The 24,408-nt window shown below is 37.0% G+C and overlaps 1 protein-coding gene across 11 annotated transcripts in view; it reads right to left on the reverse strand.

Annotated features, from left to right (window-relative positions):
* Window positions 1-2,364: 2,364 nt before the first annotated feature.
* Window positions 2,365-24,408, reverse strand: part of NRIP1 (nuclear receptor interacting protein 1) — a 99,356-nt gene continuing 77,312 nt past the window's right edge. For all 11 annotated transcript variants that reach the window (XM_032630553.1, XM_032630551.1, XM_032630550.1 and 8 more), the window contains one exon: window positions 2,365-9,639. In XM_032630553.1, coding sequence (XP_032486444.1) covers window positions 5,823-9,290 — 3,468 coding nt within the window. In that variant the 5' untranslated portion in view covers window positions 9,291-9,639 and the 3' untranslated portion in view covers window positions 2,365-5,822. The remainder of the gene's footprint in view (window positions 9,640-24,408) is intronic.

The raw sequence follows: 24,408 nt of genomic DNA on the forward strand, positions 1-24,408 counted from the left end.
TAAATTACCATTTCAAATCAATTAGTTAAGGGAAAATACAATCTCAGAAAACATACCAACACCAAAGCTCTACTCTGGGGCCCCGCTGGTGCAGCTTTCAAAAGCTAAGGGCTGGGCTTCCCTGGTGGCGCAGTGGTTGAGAGTCCGCCTGCCGATGCAGGGGACACGGGTTCGTGCCCCGGTCTGGGAAGATCCCACATGCCGCGGAGCGGCTGGGCCTCTGAGCCATGGCCACTGAGCCTGCGCGTCCGGAGCCTGTGCTCCGCAACGGGAGAGGCCACGACAGTGAGAGGCCTGCATACCGCAAAACAAACAAACAAACAAAACCACCGGCTATGAAACCCATACAATGTTAGGCCATTTCCTTTTCCAGATGTGCTCGGAGGTGAATGCGTATCAGCAAAAAAGAGCAAAATGAACAGTCCAAAAGGATTGTAAACTTTTCTTAAAGCTCAGAGCATCTACCCAATGACGTTTGGTAAAAGCAAAGGCTAGACGGTAGAAGGCTGTCTAGGTCTTTGTCGGTAAAAAGGCTGTAAAAGGACTGTTTGGAACGGCTGAAAAATCCTCTTCTGACTACAGAAGTGTACTATTGGTATTTTAAAATTTGGCTATCATGCTGGAAGGGTTTATGTATTTACCTTTAGACACTCAAATGAGGGCATCATAAGTGCAGCAGCACTTCTCCAGGACTGAAGTTTATGGGATTTGAATTTTATTTCCAATTATTCTGTTACCAACTAAAGAGTACATTAACTCTGGCTTTTTAGAGCAAGGGTCTTTAATTTGCCTACGAGGACGGCATCTTTAAAATGTTTTAAGTATTATCATGCCAACCATTTAGAGAAATGTAGCAGTAAATTAACGCTAAAAGGTGCCAACAGATTCCTCCACCAACCCTTACAAGGTGCTAGAGTCAGATACTTCTTAAGTTTGATGGAATAAATGAAAAATGTCATGCTTAACATTTAAAATCTATTTTCTGTAAACAAATAGGTCACAGTTTAGTGACAGTAGTGGTAGGAGAAAAGTTGTTCAAAATTATTTCTTTGTAAAGGAGTTTTCCACATTAACAAACTTGAAACAGAACTTGGCACAGAGTGGGTGATCATAATCTGATTAGATTATGAAAGACTTTCCATATTAAAGTCATTGGCGCTAACATAGTCAAGAGGAGTTACTAACTGGGGTGGTTTTCTTCTTAAAAATCCCTCAATTTATTACATGATGAGCTCGTTATGCCTTTTTACCGTATAAATCAATAAACAAAACAAAATGTGGCTGTGCATCTCTGGTTCCGATGACAGTGTCTGTACAGACGGCAAAGCATAACTTTTCGACATTTTAATCATGTAGAACAGCTGTATGTATTTCTATTACCTGGATATTTTTTTAGACAGTGTTTATAAACTTGTTCGGGAGAAGGTGCAAAATTTTCAGATTTTAATAGGCCTATGTTAGTGTCAGAAAACAGAAACTGATCTTCGGGAAAATGCCTTCCTCTTAAATTACTATTAATATATTTGTAAAAATAATGCCCTCCCCACCCCAGATCATCAGTTCACAAGTATAGTTCTTTTTCCTTTTTCTAAATAAATTGGTCTCTATTACTTATTACATGAGGACATTGCTTATTATTCTCAACTCTCATTACCTATACACATACAGTATACATACACGTGTGCAAGCGCACACATTCATTTTTGCAAAACGTTTGGAGACTTTTTAAAAAAATAAATTTAGGGCTTCCCTGTGGCGCAGCGGTTGAGAGTCTGCCTGCCGATGCAGGGGACACGGGTTCGTGCCCCGGTCCGGGAGGATCCCACATGCCGTGGAGCGGCTGGGCCCGTGAGCCGTGGCCGCTGAGCCTGCGCTCTGCAACGGGAGAGGCCGCAACAGTGAGAGGCCCGCGTACCGCAAAAAAAAAAAAAAAAAAAACAACCACCAAAAAACACCCCAAAATGAACACCCGTTGAAACTTGGATAAAAACCTAATAAAATCCTATCTTAAAACAAGTTTATATCAAATCAACTTTATTTTTGAACACTGTACAAACTTCTTCCCACTTCAAAAATCCATGATGACCATCCAGTTACACACCAAGCAATAGCATCAAGGCTGGGCAGAAGAGGCTATATAGGCTGATTGTCTTTCTGAGCTATGCTTCAATTGCCCTGTCTCTAGATATACTAACTCGCAGGCCACCTTCTTTTTTTTCCCTTTATTTTTCTGAGAAGGGCAAAGCATTCTTGAAGACTTGTTATTTTCATGACCAGAGACTTTTATGCTTATGGAAAACCTGAAAATCGGAGACAGCCCAGAAAATAACAATCATTTCAAACCAGAGACAATGCATTTTTTTTCCTCATTTATTCAAATTCACTGCAGGAAGTAAACACTAAAAGATTAAAAAACACAACAAAAAGTTCACACTGCAGTATGTACAGTTTCATGACATCACATGAAGAAATTAAATTTCTAATAAAAATGACAAATTATATTACTGAGCATATCGCATCAAAATTGGTTGTGTAAACCCCAGAATTCATACCATGAATGGTAATGTGCCTGTACTCCAGTACACTGGAATACTCCTGGTATATTATTATGCTTCCAATGGGATTAAAAAATTCATGAAAGTAGTTGTGTGAATTCTTTATGTTGAGAAGTGGTTGACTTGATTTAAAAAGTTTTAAGACCCTTGGATTCAAAGCACATTCTTTCACAAAGCTTAAACCACGGAAGTCATGTCCAGAAATGGAATACTGTTATGTTGGGATGAGTATCTGATCTGACTGCTTAAGACATTTTGCCAAATGCACAGATGCACAGGGTCCCCCATGCACTTTTCATGCAGCAGGTAATCACAACTTAAATAAAAGGCTTACTCTATACATTTGTCCAGACTTGCAACTGTATACACACATGCACAATTTTTAAACCTGTCCGATTATATTTACACTTATACATGGAATATACAGAAACCAAAGAGATTAAAAGGCTTTTCTGTTGTATTAGAACAATACAAAATATGTATTTTTCATTAAGGAAATCACTATTTACATCACCTTTAAAAACCAATTTTAACATCTTCATGTAACAAGTCAATATATATATATATACATATTATATATATATATATATATATATATAAAATATATACTCTCACCAGTTTACTCTTCTGTAAGATGCAGCAGAGAATAAACAGGTAATGCTACCTTACTGATGTCAATGAGAGCTGTAGTACCCTTTCACAAATGACTTTATTAGGAAGAAATTGTCTAGATGTCTAAAATAGTCCTTGAAAATGTGTATATGTGCATCCTTGTATCTACATATGCATAAATGAACTGCATTTATGGATGTAGGCCCTTTCTCACCGCTCTTCTTTAAAATCATACTAAACTCAAATTGGGGACACTCTAGTAAATCAGAACAGGTTTCTTTGTGGTCATGTTTATTTATATATGACATACCTTCGTTTCTTTGACTGCTGACAACAGTAACAACAACAACAAAACAAATGACCAACCAAAGAAACAAACAAAAAAAGCAAAGCTGGCCCTTGACGTTCTTTTTCCTGACCTAAGTTTCGCCCCCTTGTAAAAGCCCATTTTCCCCTAACCAAGGGGGAATATCAATATTTTTTTCTAGCATACTTCTAAGGCTCCAGACCTTTCACAATGGCAGAAAAAAATGACTTGGTTAAAAGCTTATTTATACAGTGTAGACAATAAGATTGTCACAGAATAAAGATGGGATGGAGTTGGATATCTTCACTGGCCAGTGGAATTTTCATGATGTAGCATAATATTCGCTCCTATTATTTTATAATATATCCAGTAACTATTTACAAATTATTTTGAGAAAAAAATAATCATTTAGGGTTTTAGATCATATTAGGAAATAACGCCCATTTTTAATATAAAAATCTTAGAAACAACCTCAAGTAGAACAATTTCAAATAGATTTCCTTCTAATTAACAGTCGATTGTATAACAATTTTTTGATAGGTCAGTTGCTAACTCAGCTCACAATTAAACCCAAAAATATCTGGTGAAAGAATTGTGGATTGTAAAAACTGAACTGAAAAGCATGGACTTGTTTCAAGATAGAAACCCCATGCGGCTCGATAATACATTAAGTTCTTCCAAGAAAACATCAATGTTTACTTTTAATCACTATTTTAAAATAACAGATCCGATGGAGTGACTGTGTACAAATCTGTCATGTGTATGTGCCCTTTGTACTTTTTTGTTTAGTCAATCTGAGTCTAGTGCCCTTCTTGGGTTTGAAATAAATGTTTTCATCTTTGTCAGCACTGTTCTTAGGACAATGGTTTTAATAGAAGTTAAGGATGTATTCAGGAGGAGTTGCCAAACCATCCTGGAATCACCTGAGTTTGGTAAGTGGCCCTGTTATTCCATCCCTAAGGCTAATTAAGTAGATGTTACTCATTAGAACACACAAATAATCACAGATTTTCCTGAGATGTTGAGCCAAATATGAAAGTTGTCCCCTCCACCCGATTTTTTTTTTGTCATAAAAAGTATTCTGAACCCGATTTCCAAAGACATAGCAGTAATATATGAAGTATAATATTGCAAATTTTGAGTTGATGTGTGACTGTACTGGGGAAAATACAGGCATCAAATAGTTTGTTCACAATCCTGTGTTGAGAGAAGTCATAGGCAATGGTTTCGATTTTCAAAATTCAAATTTCAGTGTGCAGAAGAAACACCTAGGGAGTATTATTAAGATGCAGAAGGAAGATTCCCAGGTCCACTTAGCAGAGATTCTTGTTCTGTAGATCTGAGATGCTGCCTAGGAATCTGCATTTTAAAACAAGTGCTCCAGATGATTCTAATGCAGGTGGTCTGAGTCCAACTTTAAGAAACCCTGGTCATAAGACTCACAGGTACCACAGAAACGGTGAGAAGTAGCTTTTACAAGAGATGGTGAAAACTGTCCAAAGAAAAGCCATTTTGCTTGTTAAAAACAACTTCTTATTTCAACTATTCAGGAAACCACCTGAAGATACATGTTAACTTTCCTATTCTGTAAAAGGAGGAATATGAATTTAGTAAAGTAGTTAAAATACAAAAATGGAAATCTGTCTTTTTTTTAAAGATCTATCAAACTTCCATCAATTGTAATCAATGTTTACTAAGTAGTACAAGGTTTAAAGAAATACAGTATATTGAAAAGGATTGGGGTGGGGCAGACACATTGAGGAACCACAAAACCCCTTCCAAGAATTAAAAATAAATGTGTTTTCTTTCTTTTTTTTTTTTTTTAGCAAAAGTGAAAAATGTAATCATATTTTTTTCTAATTTGTTTTTGAACTGAAAAAATGAATTAGTATTAGGTTTTTTGATTCAATAATTATCCTTTAAGGAGTTATTATTTAACAATTTGGACTTTAAAAAAACGTGTTATGTATGCTGACTTCTGAAAAGCAAAATAAAGTACCCTAATAAAGGCAGCAATGCATTAATCCACTGTGGGTGGAGATTCACATTTTAATTTATGCCTATTATTTACGATTAAAAAAGAATATCATTCATGGGCTACTCACAGTTGTTGTCTGATGCATAAGAAGGTGTTAAACAACCAATTGCTAGTTCAGCAGCTTCCTCATGACATCTAATGTAAAGCAAGAAGTAGTATGCATATTTAAACATCACAGTAACCAATTCTTTTCAAAATGAAAAAGTTTCAGTTACACCATGCTTTTCTCAAATCATGCGCTTATTTATACAGATCTCAAGTTCATACTAGTTAGTTTTAAAAAGATCCAAAGATGGATGGCAGGTACATTTTATTCTGATTCTTTTTTTATTGTTAGCACGTTTCCCAGAAGTCCATAAACTTCTCCATTTGCACTGTGTGGGCGAGAGGCATTATTTCCCATATGGCTATTGTAAGTGCTTCTCAAATTAAAGAAAGAAGCTTTAGTTTCTGCAGCAGGAAGTAACTCCTCTTTGATTGTAACCTGTGAGATACTTTCAGCAGATGAAGGCTCCCTCCAAATGTCCTTGTCCTGTGTTTCTCGACTGGTAACAGAACTGCCTCCTTTCTGGAGCATGTAATACAGTATTGGGTTAGTTTTGGTCAGTCTCGGAGAGTCTTTCTCATACTCATTCTTATCCACATCTGTGATAACCCACTTGATGGGTCCCTTCTCACTGGGCACGGAACACCCATTCACAAGCCCAGATTCTGGTCTAGACCCTGCGCAGCCCAGGTGCTCAGGGAAAGGAGGGCTCACAGGAGGCTTTCCTACACCGGGGTATGGAAATGTCCTGTGGCCCATGCAGCTGTTGGGCTGAGCTGCACTGTACATCAGTCCGTTCAAAGAAGAAATGCTGAATTCAGGCTTGCTATTGGTCACAGTGCTTCTGTGTCCTTTTTTTTTACTGTCGATGACAGAATTACTCCTGTGCTGAGACAAATCTCTCACACAGTTTTCTGAGAGAAGCAGCTGTTTCAGAACGTTGAAGCTTTTGCTCTCTCTGGCCCAATTCCTGTGTTCGCTGTCACTCGCTGAACCGTGGCTGGCAGGATATTTAAACTCAAGATCATTTCTGCTAAGCTTCAGCTCTTGCTGGTTAAGCAAGGACCCATACAGCACCTTCGGAGCACTGGGACTGTTTGCAGCATCGACTATGTTATTTCTCATCTTTTTAAATGGATTTTCTAACGGCTCAGTGTGAAGCTTCCTTTTTTTAGGGACCATGCAAAGATTCTTTGAGTCTACAAGTGTCAGTTCACTATTTCTGTGACTGCTGTCCAGGTCATCAGCCGGGTGACTCTCTTGGTTTTGTCTCAGCAGTCGACTTAGCAGACCGTTCTTAGAGAAAGAAAAATCCTGAGGTGAGACCGGCTCCGATTTGAAGTCCTTGGACGCTGGTAAGACAGCTGTGCTTCCCTGCAAGGCAGGAGCCACGCCTAAGAAGGGGGCACCCTGAGCATCGTGGCTCAAGGGCACATTTGTGGTATGCGTATGCAAGTCATCGCAAGGCTCAGATTTTATTTTCACCATCAATATTTGTTCACTTAAAGCTCTATCTGTATGTTCCTGAGTACTTTCATCTCTTAAGGGCATCTTCTCTTTCTTTTCGGGCTTCCCTTTGTTGGGGTTTCCCAGCAGCAACTGGAGGACGGTGCGCCTTTCAAGCAGATTTTCTATTTCAGAACCAGAAAGTCCTGGTTCAGGACCTGTTGCGTGACTGCCGAATGCTTTATTTTCTTCAACTGCATTTGTTTTATTTGAGAGCAGAGGGCTATTTAGTCTATCAGTCATACCTGTAGGCTTCTCTGTGTTTACACTCAGCAGCTGTTTACTGGGTCTCTGCTCTTCCCCTGACACAGAAGACTGCATTCCACATTGCGCTAAATTTTGTAACAGTTTACTGGCACTGAAAGTGGCAGAGTTTTGTGTGCCTTCATTTTGGACTGGTTTCTCCCCTTGCGATTCTTTGCTTTTTGTAAGGTCCATCAGGTGGTTTGATGTGGTATTCGTTGGCTTTTCAGACTGAGGGCCACAGGCATACAGTGGGGAATTCCATTTGATGACCAGAGAGTGTTGGGAAAGGTTGATGGGAGACTCGGCTTTGGTGGATGCAAGTAATGGTGGAGTGCTCACTGGAGTAGTCCTGCTGGTACTAGGGCTTTCTATGACAGAAGTCCGCGTGTAATTATGTGTGCTGAACTTTGTCCCATCACTGTGTGGTTCCTGAGGGCTGTTGTTTCTTTCTACGTTTTCTTCATTCTTATGGCCAAGTAGCAACTGAAGCAGGGTTACTTTCTGGTGCGAATTTAGCTTAGAATTCTTTGAGGTATCTTGATCTTCTTTGATATCTACTTCGGGGACTTTGGGATCCCAAGTGTTTAGCAAGGATTGAGTTAAGTTATCCAGAGAAACAGGCTGGTCAGGTTCTGGTTTTTCGATTCGGTGTTTGCAAGACAAGTCTATGGGAACACAGTTGGAATATGAACTTTCATCACCACTGCTATCATCTGTAAAACTAGGATTGTTATCTGAGTATTCATCAATAGTTGTAGGTGTACTGCTCTCCTCAAAAAGGCTTCCTTTCTCACTATGACTGTGTCCGTTCATTGGCTTAGGTATGGTCTGGCTTTTAAGGAGATGTAAAAGCAAACTGTTATTAGCAGCTTGTTTTGCATTGCTTCTTTCCAGTGAGTTCTTATAGCCTGCATTTTTGGGGGAAGAAGGAACAATACCCATCGGAGTCTGAAATGTACTTTTGCTAGCCATTAGTTTGTTTGATGATGTTCTTGCCTGACCATTAAGATGGCTTGACATTCCTTTTGAGAACTGGAAACTGCCCACATCCTTTTGGCCATTTTCTTGTAATCTGGCCATAGCAGCAAGTCTTTCACTTGCCGCCTGATTTGCATTTTGTGTCTTTAAAGCGTGTTCTCGAGAATACTGCTGTAAATGGGCTTCGCTTGAAAGGAGTAATGCTAACTGGCTACAAGCAACACTTGGCTTGGGTGAAGTGGCAGGACTAGCCCTTTTTTCCACCATGCTCGCGACAGCCTGTAACCTCGCAGCACATGACAAGGGTTCACTCATGACCTTCGTGCCACTCTGTCCAACGTGATGAGGTGACTCTACGAACCTATCTCTGATGAGGTTTTTAGTTGCGTCAGGGAGACTGGTATCGGGCTTTTGATCTTTAGCTTTACTTTTCTTCAGCAAAGTTTTTAAGTGACTTGATGCGACACCGTAGCACCTTAAATCCTTCTCCACTTTTAAAGAATTATGACTGAGGGCGTACCCTTGCTCCTTGAGGCTCTGCCTGATCTGCTGTGACAGAGCAACGGTCTGCAGCCTAGAGCTGAACGACTGAAGCAAAGAGGCCAGTACCGTGTTATCCTGTTTGCCTTTAGGCACACTGTCAGCCATGCCAGCCAGCAAAGCTTCCTTCTTTACGTTTAAATTTACGATGGAATCAGACAGCCTCTTCCGCTTCGCTGCATTCCAGTCCTCAGAAGACTGCAAGAGTCTGGCTTTTTTGAGATGCAGCATGCCAGATCCCTGATATGTATGTGTATTGAGAACTGGACCATTACTCTGACAGGTGGGAAATGCATTACCAGAAATGTTAAAGTTCTGATCTTCTTCATTACAGCCAGCAGACTTTTTGTCGATGGCAGTACCTGATCCCTCTGCTGCCTGATGCATTAGTAATCCTTCTAGGTAAGTTAAAACAATAGAATCCTGGTGCACATCAGAGCCAAGCTCTTCTCCATGAGTCATGTTCAATAGAAGTGTTCACAAAGGCTTGGTTTCTATTCACTTTGAAGAATGGTTTTCTGTGGGTGAGTGAGATGTAACTTCAATTAGTGAATGTCGGTTTCTCACCTTCCATAGTAATTAGACAGAGGTGTACTGTTCCGTTCCGACCGGGATTGGTCTGCTGGTTGGCAATGACGAGACAAAAGGCAGGCAGGCTCCCAATGCAGCCTGACTGCAGAGTTGATAACTCCCAAGCAAGAAGCAGCAGCAGAATTCCTCAACACACAGGTCTGCAGCAGCAAGCAGATAGAATCCTTAGTGAATATACTGCTCCTCCTTTTGTTCCACAATAAATGCAAATATCAGTGTTCTATAAAATAAATAAATAAAAATAGTTAAGGAGGTGAAGCATTAGAATTATGCTGTGATACCTGTAAGCAGAAAAATACAGCACTTGTCAGTTTCTAAGTGTATATGTACAATATACATATATATGCATTGTAGTCACTTCTTCAGTAATTTATGTTACTGTTATTCCTATTAAATTGGAAACCTCTACTGGAAATCCTATGGATTAATCCATATTGTTAAAATGATCCAATCAGAAGAGAAAATACTTTAATGTTACATAACTGTCTTCAAAAGTCCACCAAGTTTCTGAATTTTCATAAACACCTTTCTGCAAAGTGATGTGAATGCTAAGTCTTTTCTGTAGCACCACAGCTCTATGAGGGGCTAGAACGAGCTTCCTTATGTTATGAAGAGCTTAGGAAGGAACAAGAGAAGTATCGAAAAAGGAAAAGAGATCCACGTGACATGGACTCAATCTAACGAGTGTGATGTGAGGTTGAGGCCGACACAACGGATTCACTTCTGGTATCATCCCCCAAACATCAGACATCCCATAAGTAACCTGGAGCATTTCCGTTTTCAAAGACTTGGAAGCCCTAACAAGTATAAGATTCTTTTGTAGGCCTGTGCAAATTGTGAGTCTTAGTGGTACAAACGTTTACATATCATCACAAGCTTATTCACCCCTAGTTCTTACCACAACTTATTAAAAACAGAAGAGTGATCCTTCAGATGCTCATTCAGGTCTATCAAAGGCTTAACGTATCTGTTTTAAAATCCCCACACATGTGCTCCATGAAGAATTTTTAAAATGAGGTCTATTCCTAGCAGATGCAGAATACAGGTTACAGGTGAATCTATAGCCGTAAGTTTCTAGAATGTTCCTAATATATAATAAAATACTCCTCCTCCCTACCCATGCTATCTCTTTGTGTGTGACACTGTTATCAATAAGGATAAAATGTTACATGTGATTTAAAAGATTTTTTTAGAAGACTTAAAAATTAAAGTCATTATTTAAAAAAAATGTATTAGGGTACCTGCACCAATTTTTAGTTTAGAAAATGTGGTTACTGTAACACATAAAAGTATAACTATGTGTTTACACTAAGCTATCACATCATCCTGTAGAAGAGTGGGCAAGAAACAAATTTACAATAGACCTGAAGGAAAGAGGAATAATCGTTCTCAGAAAATTCTAAGTTAAAGTGGTTATTTTTCATTAATTTCTTTGAAAAGAAAATTCTATAAACAGCATCAATTACATGAACAAGAAGAAAAAGAGCTTTGCATAGAAACCTGTTTTTTTAAAACTTTTTAAGGTTAAAATTGTTTGATTTAAAGCTAGTATTATTAACCTGACTCATTTTCTTTCACTGGAAAGGCAACCAACCACATTATTTTTGAATCACCGACAGTTGGCTTACTTGATTTTACATACATATTACTTAAGAATGCTGCCAAGTGTGAACACTACCTGAGTACGGTCAGTTACAAATACCTAAATGTCAACACACATTTAAAAATTAGGCTTTTTTGGAGATTTGCAAGCAATATATTTAACAACTGGAATATTTTACAAAATACTGTGATTCATTAGCTTGTCAGTGGATCTACTGGTTTATTTATTTATTTTTTTTAATTTTTTTGCGGTACGCAGGCCTCTCACCGTTGTGGCCTCTCCCGTTGCGGAGCACAGGCTCTGGATGCGCAGGCTCAGCGGCCATGGCTCATGGGCCCAGCCGTTCCGCGGCATGTGGGATCTTCCCAGACCAGGCCACGAACCCGTGTCCCCTGCATCGGCAGGCCGACTCTCAACTACTGCGCCACCAGGGAAGCCCCCTACTGGTTTATTTTTAACTTCAACAATGATTTTAAATATTAGAGCTTGTATACATGTCTATTTAAAAATATTCCATACTCTCTTCATAAACAAAATAAGGAAGAGACTTGACTTGTACAGCAAACACTTGTTAAAGTGATTTCTGCGGAAAGGGAAAAAGAATTATCCAAAATATTTGGTTTATGGAAGGTAAGAAGGACCAAAGGGAGTAAAAGTACTGAGGGGGCAGAAAAAAAAAAGAATAGGAAAAAGAATTCAAATGAAGGTCTCACAAATTTTGCAACTCTCATGAGGTTTAGAAGGAAAAATTCATCTTAGAAACTAAAATACATTAATAGCCTGTCTTTAAACATTAGGTTCGTAGGCATGATAGGCAAAATGAAGAAAGATTTCTTTAATGAACACTAAAAATACATATATATATATATATATATGTGTGTGTGTGTGTGTGTGTGTGTGTGTGCGTGTGTGAATGGGAAAAAAATAAAACCTACCCAGTGATAAATTAAAAGCTGACTGAACAATGTCTATTTCAACTTAGCTGTCATTTTTATAGGGTGATTCCATAAAATTTTTAGAAAAAGATTTTCTGGTTTTAACAAAAAATTTAGTGTAACATTTATTATACCAAGAAATGACTTAATTTTGATTTTGGAATTATCAGTCTAAATCAAAATCAGCTCTTTATAATTTTAATGAATTCATTTAACCCTCAGTATACCAAGAAAAACAGTCATCACCATTTACCATCTGGGTCCAATGAACATTTCATCACTACTTAGGTCAACTTATGAATAAGTTACAGAAGAATAAAGAGATAATGTAAAACAACTTTGTTAGAATTTTTAATAAGAATTTACACATGGCAAACCCAGTTCTTAATTCTATATTTTCCTGGTTTTGAAGGATAACATATCTGAAATGGGCAAGGCACTTGGGAACTGATAGCTCAACTACTGTCATGCACGAACCTGGAAACACCCTGTAAATACCAATTCCAGATTTCAAATACATGTCTAAAAGGTTCTAGCTTAATCATCACTTCTGAGTCTTCTTCTTGTACTTGTAGAATTCAAAATGTGTTACTTTGGAAAACTTGGACAGCTCAAAATTATACTGAGGAAAGAGGGACAGAAATCTTCCTTGTTATGTAATTGCAAAATATTTTTTTTATTTTTTAGATTTATTAATACCAATTACAGTGATCAATCCAAAGAATTATGTCATTTTCATGTCATCTACTTCCTTCCAATCTCTTGTCACACACCAGCCGTGTGTATTCGTACACTTCTGTTTCAAAAAATGTGGGTGTGTCAACATCATAAAAGAACCAAGATAGGGCAGGCAAGGTTCTTGTCACAAAATACTGAATGAAGTCCTTCCTAATAAGCAACTAACTGGAGGAAAACACTGTTATTTCCTTTTTGTCTTTAGGACTATATTGTTATGGTAACTATGTGAAGTGATGGATATGTCAACTAACCTCACTTTGGTAATCATGTGCATATCAAATCATCACATTACACACCTTATAAAATATGGTATGTCAATTATATCTCAATTAAGCTGGGGTGAAAAAGAACTACCTCTTCACTCATTGATCCTTGAGTTTGAGAAAATTCATCTTGGATACTGTCATCTGAAGACAACAGTCCGAGATGTTGCTTATACACTCAATGTCACCATCATGAATCATGTATAGAATGGTACTATCAGTCTCTTCACACTCATCCAGTGACTCATCTAATTGAAGCATCTTCCTATGCCAACTTTCTTCTCTTTAACATTAGGGATGGAAAATAAAAAATACTGAATTCTCAACTATACTTACTACAAATTTAAAACAAAATAGAAAGACTACAAAGATAATCTCTGAACATTTTTTTACACTCTTGAAAGATAATACAGTATTAACAGGCTATGCTATTAGAAAACTGAAGATGATACAATAATGATGACATATTTCACTACTGCATCATCTTTCTAGGCACTTTCATTAACTTCCTTTGGCTTATAATCTTAGTCTTTATATCATACAGTCGGAAGTAAATGATGAATTAATTTCCAAAATGATAAAAGGGCAAAATGATTAAAGATACAGGAAAAATAAGATCACTAAGATTCCATAATGTATGTTTGAGTTATAAAAAGTTCCAATGGATACACATGGTAATAACAAGATATAATTTTTTTTCCTATTGAAAACACATTCATTGAAACATTAAAAAAGAATAAAAGTCATATAACACAATCCTTCCTACCAAACAAACAACTTCAAACTAAAACTGGGTTCAAAGAACCCTGACTGTATACCAAGGGTTAATGCATTTCAAGATCATTTAATAAAATTCATGTATAACCATTTTACAGTGTTAAAATTATAAATGAAATCCTTTTATTAATATAAAATTGTTTATAAGCATAAAAATATCTTTAAATTTAATAAAATTGAGATTTTATTGGTCCACTAGCATGCAGCGAAAAGAATTATTGTTGTGGCAGGACAGAATTATTAAAAATAAAAATAAAATCAAACTAAACCATAAATGAATTTCAAGCAGTCTTGGCCATATGCATAGATAGATTTTGGCAAAGATCCAAGTTTCAATATGCAGACTAGTTTAATGAAATATCTAGTAAAATGCTTGAATTCAAAGTACGTTTTTCTAAAAAGCTACATTTAAAAAAAAGAACTTGAAAAATAAGACTCAACATAATGTAACTTTTTTCTTAGCGCTTTAGTTCATAAAAGACAGTTGTAAATAATTTGCATATTAACAATTCCTAACTAGGCGTTATACTGATTCTCTAAAGCAAAATATTTCCATTGCACTCTTTTACATTTTCTATTTGGAAATGGTTTATTAATAAGCAAAGGGAAAATTCACTGAATATTTAAACACTTTTATAAATGGTAAAGTCCAAGTAAAAAGATTTTACTTGGATAAATGAAGGACGCATCTAATAGGATTCTTATACGTGGGACTACTTTTGGTTGAAAGTACATGAGAAAGGTCTTTCTCTGGCTGTATTTAAGGAAAGGATTCAGTATCTCACTAGTAATCAAATTCTCCATTAAAAACACATTTCAATGATTAAACATCTATGAAGTCACTTTGCATGCTATTTAAATGACGTCTAATGAACACTTCACGACTTCCAATTGTTTCCATGAAATCTCCAATTTCTTCTGCATTATCAAGTAACACCTGTTTGAGTATTGAATTCAAAGGTATTTCTGCAATGCCACTTTAATGAGCATTTGGATTCTTGGCTCTGGGGTTCCTTAAAATGCAGAAGGAACTGAGAGGCTACTCCTATTGGACAATATTACCTAAGTTTCACTGTAGAGTACTTTGGGGATGCAATTTTATGCACAAGGAAAGACAAACATTAAGATGTTTCAGTAAGCATTAGAAGAAAAATATGTAAGTACTAAGAAGATTCAAAAGTCCTAATTATTGAAACTTTTACTTAAGCAATACAAATCCAGGTAAATGATTCAGAGAACTCTTGGTGGTCTCCAAGGTGAGACTTTGAAAGAAAGTTTTAGGAGCTGAACAGGAAAAACAAAACAAAACCCAAGAAAAATGTATCAAGAAGATGTAACACCAAACATTTTATGCAAATAGATGAGATTAGCTTTCTAAACCAAGGGCCGATGAAAAGTTAGAATATATAAAACCCAACACTTAATGTCATAGAACAATAAAGGAAAGTAAAATTTCAGATAATGGTCCTGGACTTCACTGAAAAGTGAAGAATATAGTGAATCCTCTATTATAAATTAAAAGTTAGTTTTTGAAAGAAAGTTAAGAAAAATAATAAAAGAAATGTTCAATTGTTGCCATTTTACAGCTGGGAATAATAATGGGCATCGTAAAGGAGGAGGCCTCGTATTTCATTTATTAGAATATACTTCTAATTTTTTGAAAAATAAATCAGAATTAGTGTATGTCCTTCCATATAATTTAAATTCCAAGACAATTTTCGTTGTAGCATTATCTATCAAAAGATGTTCAACCTGATGGGTGTCAAGAAAATACTTACCTGGAAACATTTTGCTCAACTGAGGGCCTTAACATTTAAAATTAGACCACAAGAGCTTCTGGCCCTGTCCCAGGGGTTCTCATTTTAGGTGTAAATACTCTTCAGAGATTGGTAACAGAAGCTACTGACACTGTAGTGAGTAAAACAGCTGCCCAGATTGCTCTCCATTGCAACCTGAGGGACTTACATATTTTTGCCCAAGGGCAAATTTGCTCCTACCTTCCAGGCCCATCAGCTTTAACTTGCTGTCAGCTGCTTCCACAGGAGTAAAATAGTGTCACTCACTTTCCCTATTAAGAGACTCACTAGGAGACGTTAGTGCTTGACTGACTTGAGTGTTCAACAGAAGGACATATGTATCTGAGGACCTCTTCAACTCTAAAATTTTATTTCTATGATTCCAAGTAATGTATCAAACTGTAGTTGATAAAAATGACAAGCATTTTCACCAGTAAGATGACAAGGTGTCATAAAAGTTGTGGAAATAGCCCTGACCAGTATGTTCTATCGTCTTTTCAGTGAATTCTAGGGGAAGGAAATGATTTTGAAACAGCCATACACCCTACCCATTCAATCCCCCAGTTGTTTATCTTCACTACTTTCTTTACTGGGGCACAGAATTTCAAACAGATGTTTATTTAAAAGCTAAATATGAGCTTATATTCAAACTGGAGCTTCTGCTTATCTCTCAATGACTATATACTGAATAAAATGCAATAGTAAAGATTTAAGACCCTTGATGACATAGACAAACGCATGAGAGAGGTAAAAAACATTATCCTGGAGACAGAAACATGTATCCCCTATAAATGATACAGTGAAATAAAGAAGATCTTCTTTGTTCTGAATTATTCTCAGAAGGCTTATGTCTATGAATCAGATTCAGTAAGTCCACTATCCATTTTATTCTGCCTGTGTAGTTTACATAAAAATTTAATTTATAATCAAAGTTAAGAGTATAAAGTTTGAGATTGTACATTAAAAAAGCTCACAGAATCAAAGGAGCTAGAGACAGAGCTTAACTGCCAAACAATTTCTACTCCAAAATGGAACACCTTCATGGATGCTGTGCTGCATTATCTTGAAAACACAGAAACTAGAATATTTTTAAATAAAATTAAATTCTAAGTGTAATTTTTAAAAATCCAGGAAGAGAATTATTATATGATAAAGAATACCTGTGATACTCAGCATTAACATTAATGTCTGTTCACTGCCTTCAGTTAAACAATAGTTTCTCTGAAGAAACACAAAATAACTATTAACAAATTATTTGGTGGCACGTAAGTGTGGAAAAAAGGGTTTAAAATATAAAACTAACAGGGTAGAGCTTCTCCTTACCTTTTCCAATAGCCCTTCAAAGTAACTGGTGCTTTCTATCAGATTTGAAAAGCATAATAATTTCCAATGTCTATCAAAATATGAAATATAATGGAAAATGGTGCTTTCTTCTCCTGGAATTGTTTAAGTGTTTATAGTATGTGTGTGTATATATATAGATATATACATATCTCTATATCTATATACACGTTACATATATATGTGTATGTATATATGTGTGCGTGTATGTGTATGTATATATATATGTGTATATATATATATACACAAATATATATATATGAACATCCTTTGAGACTGGAGCATAAATCCTATTAAACTCAACTATAGTTTCCCTAGCCCTAAGATGGATTTGACATACAGACATAAACACAAGGTCAAGGTCATAGATCAGTAAGAAAGATTACCAACAAAACTGATGTAACAGCTGGCATTGATCCTGGGGCTTTTAGTACACTTACCAGACACTCTGCATTTACTCACAGGGGTACACTCTGTTTTAAAAATGTTCCCCATCTTTGAAGACAAGATCCTTATGTGCTTTTTGTTATAAAGTATGTTCTACTAAAAATGTTGTACTGGATCACAGAGTAAGAAAAGAGAGTAGTGTATGTATGTTTCAGAATCATGAGTTTTTACATGTGTGTATGTATATGTGTAGGTATTCTTGGGTATTTATTTATTCATTTGTTATAACTGATCCTTGCCACGTGACAACTTTGAAACTGATTTTACAGGTTCCTGAATCGACCATGCTCCCCGACACCTCTAAGCCTTTGTACCAGCTAAAATGCAAACTGTCTTATTTCTCAACGTCTTGGGTCACTTCTTCCCTAATACACAGATCTAATTGCTAAAAATTGGTTCAACCAGAAAAACTTTCTGGTTGAACCAATTTTTAGCAATTAGAAAAACAATCTGTCCATAGTCTTCCATGATAATTTCCAAATTATACATACATGAAGGAACTTTGGTTATCAACAGCAGGAATGGAAGTGACTCTTAATGGAGTATATTACTGGACAGTATAATTATCTAACAAAACCATGCCTTTTGTTTCAGCTGCTCAAACAAGATAATTTATCTTAAATTACATTTATGAAACCAAGAGTTATGTGATGAATGTTCTTACTGAAGCATTCTGACCAAGAAATTATTTTTAAGAATGCATAATGCTGTTGGGGTAAATTTATAATATAAAAGCTTTCCTTGTTAAATTAAGCATCACCTGCTGTAACTTGATTAACTTGCAAATTATGATACATGAACATGTAAATGTTCTTGATTATCAGTTTTTTATTTTGCAAAATTATTTTTGATGAATTAAGTAGGTTGGAATGAAAATACCAGAATTATCCTATCCTAGAAGGTCTGCTAGTTTCTCAATAACAAAGGAAAAAGGAAAAAAAAAATCAAATTAAATACCACTGAAAATGGAACTTCCTTTACCAGGCAGAAGCAGACCAAGGGTATATCAAAATTACCAGTAATGGACACCCATTTGTACATCAAACTTTGATCACAAAATCTATTGACATATTTTCTAGTTTAAAACAAACAGAATTCCTTGTAAAATATACTATATTAAAGTCTATTTAGAGGAATCACTTACCAATGAATAAATATGTTCTGGGTGAAAGTGCCGCCTTGCTGTGTGAACTCTGACTTGATTTTCCAGAAATAATAAAAACATTATGACACCACGCTTGCCCATAATGGCCCAGAACACAAGGCTTTCTAGATTGAGGGCTTTAGCCAGTCTGTGGCAGAGAAGTATCGCTGCAGACACAATCCACGGACAGAGAGACATTGTGGTGATATGTGTAAAGGGAAGAAAGAGGCCAATGAACTTAACAGGCTCCCACCCCAGGGGATCAGTGAGCAAAACAACAAGAATACGCACAATGTACCCGGAGAATTTCTATGTCTTTAAATACTGACAGGTAACGTTAATAATAACAGGTAACGTGCTAAAATACGTTCTTCAACTACGGAGATAAAGCTACTGGCACACCGTCAGTAGGCTATTTATTTTAAGTGGTTTCATTTTGACTGAGAAACTACCACCCATACCTTTCCACAACGTCTCTCTTGCTCATCAGTACACAGAAGCAAACGTCTGAAGTAATAATCTTAGGAGCTATGGCCAGTGGCTGACAACCTGAGACCTGCTACCCAGGTGTCAGGCACGTTCAGTCCATGAGCAGGGACAGTCTGCATGGCCCTGGCCATGGCACCTGACACTCAGCTATAGACTGGAGTGTGGGTAGTGAGGAGGCTTTAGAAGAGGCTCCTACGAGCTGGAGAAGAAGCAGGAAGACCAGTCTAGGTCACATAGGTCTGTGCCTTCCTGACTTCACTTACTGGACCAAAAATATTTCAGAAACAATTACTACTATCTACTATAAGCATTATTTAATAAAATTATTTTAACAGCAAAAAATGAAATACTTTAGCTTTGTGAGAATCTCTATCATATACATCATTTTTCTTGTTTTCTTTCTTTTTATTCTGGTGGAGATAGAATGATGACACATGGGCTGGCACGTATATACCATACTGAAACTTCTCTGTTCAGTACTTTGTTCAACTCCAGTATCAATTATTTAAATTCTTATGTCAGTATTTCCTCTATTTATATTTTGCTTTATTGGTTTGGTAGTTATCACGCTTTCAATTGTAGCACTTAATATAAAATGAATAATTTGTTTCATATTTAAATTCTTGCCATTACCCATGAGGAGATGAGTAAGACGTAACGGTGGGAAAAATAATTGTGATGCAGAAAAAAAAGAAAAGAATCTTCTGCTCAGTGCCCTTCCCTACCTCTTCACCCACACAATCCCTACCACCATCATCATTTGATGAAATATATCAGAATTAAAAGATGTTCCACTTACCCACAATCAAGCTAAAGGAATAAGATATCTTTTCTATTCTGTAAGTCTCAGCTGAGGGCTATACCCCCCTCCCTCCTCCATGGGCAGCCTTCCCTGAACTATACAGGCTGAGGGCAGTTTCTCATCTCTGGGACTCCACAGCACTCAGTAGATCTTTCAATCATCTCATCACAAAACTGTAGTTTGCATTGTTTATGCACGGCCCTCAACTAGAATGTAAACTCCTTCTGGGCAAGGATTACGTCTTTGTCACCGTACATCCCAGCACCTGGCAGAGACAGCATTTCCAGTAGAACATGCAACAAGTCAAACTCCTTGAGCCTCAGACTATAAAACATGGGGTGTACCATAATTCTAAGGTACCTTAAGATTTGAAACGATGTAATAATGGTAGTTATAATGTTTGGTTTCAAATTCAAGACATCATCCCCCTCTCTGAATATAAATTAACCAAAAAAATTAAAAAATTAAAGAGCAATAAAGTACTTTATTCTATGAAGGAAGTTCCGTGGGTTTGGAGAACATATGTGACTAGTATTCTGCTAGAAAAATACAAGATTTAAATATTTATGAGGGTCTTTAACATCTGTTCATAAAAAAATGATCATATTCATTCAGTTTCCTTTAACCAGTGTCTTCCTGGCTAAGGTTTGTAAGACATAACATGCCCACAGACTACAGACAAGAATGAGCAAATGTTTTAAAATTCTGGTATCATAAAGCTTTTCACCATTTTCCCCTCTCAAACTACTCACTTCACAGGAAGTTGAATAAAATCTATTTACACTAAAATATTTCATTGTTAAATTTTCTTACAATGGAGACGTATTTAAGAAATGAAGTATCACATTGAAAGATTTAATCCCTAAAATCAGACAAATCAAACTCTTCCTAAAAAAGAGCTATAATGAAATGGGGAAAGAAAGCCTTTATGAATTAACTTTGTATCACATATTAACCACAAATGAGAAATTATTTCTCTTTGTCCATTTGAAAAATCAATCACTGAAGTATATAATACTTATATACCAAACAACTTGAACCCTTTAAATTGTGCAATAAAGATGAACTCAAATTGGTCAAAGCTATTCTTAGGACGATCTTTTTCATTTGAACCTGTATTTGCTGAAGAGCTTCAAGCATGAGCTTTTACTGTGGCTGGCTAAATAAAAACAATATCCTGCCATAAAGTGATTCAATTAGAATATGTGAAAGTGATCAAATTACTTTAAAAAGACTATACCTGAAAATCTAAAAACCAATTCAACAAAAACAAACATTATCCAAGCAGGTCTGGAATACTGATGCAAGAAGAGTCAACATGTCATTGCCCCGCCTCTCCTACTTCTTCCACATCTGCATGCTGCTCTTAGCAGCAATGTAAAATCAAGGCAATTCACTCCTTTGACCTGTACTGAAGGGGTAAGCTTCAGGTCCCCACTTGCTTCATGGTAGGGTATCAAACCTAAATGACGTTTCTCAGGTCTGTGGAGGCTAAGAAGTCATGTAGGTCCAGAAAATATCTAACTTTGATGTAGATGGATACAAGTTTGAAAACACATTTTTCTAAAATGTACAATAAGATACTCTTTAATATATATTAAAAACAAAATATATCATACTATACTCCAAAAGCTATTTAGGCATTTGTTTTAAAGTAATTACACTATCAATTCAAACTTCCTTGTCTATCATAAAATATTGTAGGGTTTTTGGGCAGACACTTTATTCACTTGGACTAATGACTTGTTTTTAAAGCTAAACTGACAAATATTCTAGCCTCCATAATACTGGGAATACAAATTTATGGAAGTTGTATAACAATGGCAGAGCAGCTAATTTTTATGAAGAGAAACCTATTTTCCTATGATGGCTCTACCACTAGCTATCATTTTCCTAACAGCAAATAGATTCTACAAACATAATGAATGAGACCAATTTAAAAGTTAGGAGACAGTTGAAAGGTCATCTGCCTAGTCAGTCATCCCATCCAATGCTTAAACACCTTTAATAATCTATTTGCTAACACTGGTTGTCTAGTTTACTTCTGAAAACTTCTAGCGACCATGGATTGTATTCCAAAGTGGTATCTTTTGGAGTCAGATGGCTCTGGGTTCAGTTTCTGGCTCTTCCATTTGCCAGCTGTTTGACCTCCTCGGGCAAGTTTAACTACTCTTGAAAGTTTTATTTTTAAGTGTGAAAAAACCAATACCTATTTCACAGAGCCACTGTAAGGAATAAATCTGACAATGCTCATCCAGTGCTCAGCACGGTGCCTGGGCACAACGCAGGTACTCAACAAGGATTTTCCATTATTCAGAGAACTCATTCCGTATTTGCACAACTGCAACAGTATGATATTCTTCCCTGCCCTGGGCTATAATCTGTCTCCTTTACTCTGATCATTAGTCCTTTGCGGGGCCACAGAAAACAAGGCTAATCCTTCAATTATCCTTCAAACATTAGAAACATTATTCCACTGACTAAGTCCATCACCTTGTTAAGGTCTAGATAAGACAGTTAAATTCCACTGTTGAAGGAGTCTAGCAAAGGACAAACAAAGGAAGACACATGCACCTGGGTGCCAGTCTGCAAAGATGCAATTCTTTATAAATTCTTGACTGGCCAAAGTAGAGTATAAATGTTCCTGGGAGTTCTCCACCACAGGCTGTTGACTCCTACTGAGTTTACTATACATTAAAAAAGCCCTGCTTCTCCCCAAGTGCTTTAAGCCATACCTCCTCCTCAAATGAAATGCCAACATATGTTTTCTTTGATTTTTCTCCTGGGGTTGGTTAATATTATATTACCTTCATTTGCATTTTAACAAACAAGCAACTGAGTGATCGGTTAATTGGCCAATAAGTGGCTCATCCAAAATTAATTTACGGAGACTTCCCTGGTGGCGCAGTGGTTAAGAATCTGCCTGCCAATGCAGGGGACACAGGTTCGAGCCTTGGTCCGGGAAGATCCCACATGCCGCGGAGCAACTAAGCCCGTGCGCCACAACTACTGAGCCTGAGCTCTAGAGCTCGTGAGCCACAACTACTGAAGCCCGCACGCCTAGAGCCCATGCTCGGCAAGAAGAGAAGCCACCGCAATGAGAAGCCTACATGCCACAATGAAGACTAGCCCCCGCAGCCAAAAATAAGTAAATAAATTTATTAAAAAAAAATTAATTTAGGGTCTTCTGAGTTCCAGCTTTCCCTATTAAATCGCCACAGACTATAACAATGGTGAATTTGAAAGCATTTGGTAAAGCAAATGACTCTGTAGCACCTGGAGAACTTTGGATTACTTTTCCTACTCTAAAATCTGTGTCTGTTGTTGTCTCTTGTTTTTATTAGAAAGGCCACAAAGCACAGTAGTTAAGAGAACACTCTTTGGATTCCTCACTCTGCCATTTGTCAAGTGGGTGACTCTAGTCAAGTTACCTATCCATTCTGGGGCTCCGTTTCTTTAGCTGTAAAATTAGAATCATAATAGTACCTACCTCATCAAGATGTTCTATTACACGAAATATGCCTGGCATTTTCTAAGCATTAGATTAACGTTACGTTATTCTATGGACGGAGCTCCAGACTAGAGGACTTTCTCAAAAAAACTTTCTTCACTTTCACCCCACATAAAGCTCCTTGAGAGGTGGGACTGTCTTTGGCATTTGTATCTCCATGCCTGATATTTTCTGTTAAGTGCTTGAACATATTCTATATATATCCTGTAAAACTAAAAAAATACTTTGGATCTGTAATTTAGTAACCTAGCTAATTAATTCCTTAATTTTGTAAGACATGTTTACTTAAACCAAAGAGTCATTCATTTCATGCACAAAAGATACCTATCATTTTTCCTTCCCTAGACTTTTCTTCATAAGGAACCAGGGGAATGGACTATGTTGGGAATGTGACTAAACTGGACCAATCCGTTTCCTCTCTTGGGATATGTAATGCAAAGTGACTGAAAACCTTCATTTTGGGGTTGCTTTAATAGGCCACATTTCACAGATTAGTATACAGAGGAGTCAGGATGCTGAGAGAAAAGAACGAAGTAGGTGCAGAGAGAGAAGCAGAGATGAGGAAGGCAAAAAGGAAGAGAGAGAGAGAAGAGACAGCAAGGAGTTGATGAATGGTTTTCCAGTTTCAAGAAAGTGCAATGCACTCCTATCACTGGGTTCCTGAAGAGCCTGCTACATGCCTCTAATAAATCTCCCTGTACTTGAGCTTTGTTGAGTAGGCTTCTGTTCTATGCAATTGCAGCATCCCTAAGATACGGCAGTAGTACTATGTAAGAAAAACTACACCTTTAAATCCGTGGTTTAAAGACCTCTGCACATATCAACGCTCCTTTCCCTCACTTTTCCTACAGTACCTCTACCTCATGTATGGTCTACCTCCAACACGTATCTCCGATTTTCAAATGGGGACAGCCAATGACAAAAAGAGGTAAATAAGATGTTCAAGGTCACACTGAGAGTTTGTAGGGACAGAGCTGATAAAAGAATTTCAGATTTTTTATGCCCAGGGGCCTGAACTAACCAACAAACCAGCTGCCTCCCTTGATGGAACTAAAGTATGCCAATTATCCAAACTGTGTAGGAAACACTGACCAAAACAGGGGTTAATTGGACATTGGTTGTTTTAGTTCCATAAGCAGCTCT

The sequence above is a fragment of the Phocoena sinus genome, chromosome 4, assembly GCF_008692025.1.
Source record: "Phocoena sinus isolate mPhoSin1 chromosome 4, mPhoSin1.pri, whole genome shotgun sequence".
NCBI lineage: Eukaryota > Metazoa > Chordata > Mammalia > Artiodactyla > Phocoenidae > Phocoena > Phocoena sinus.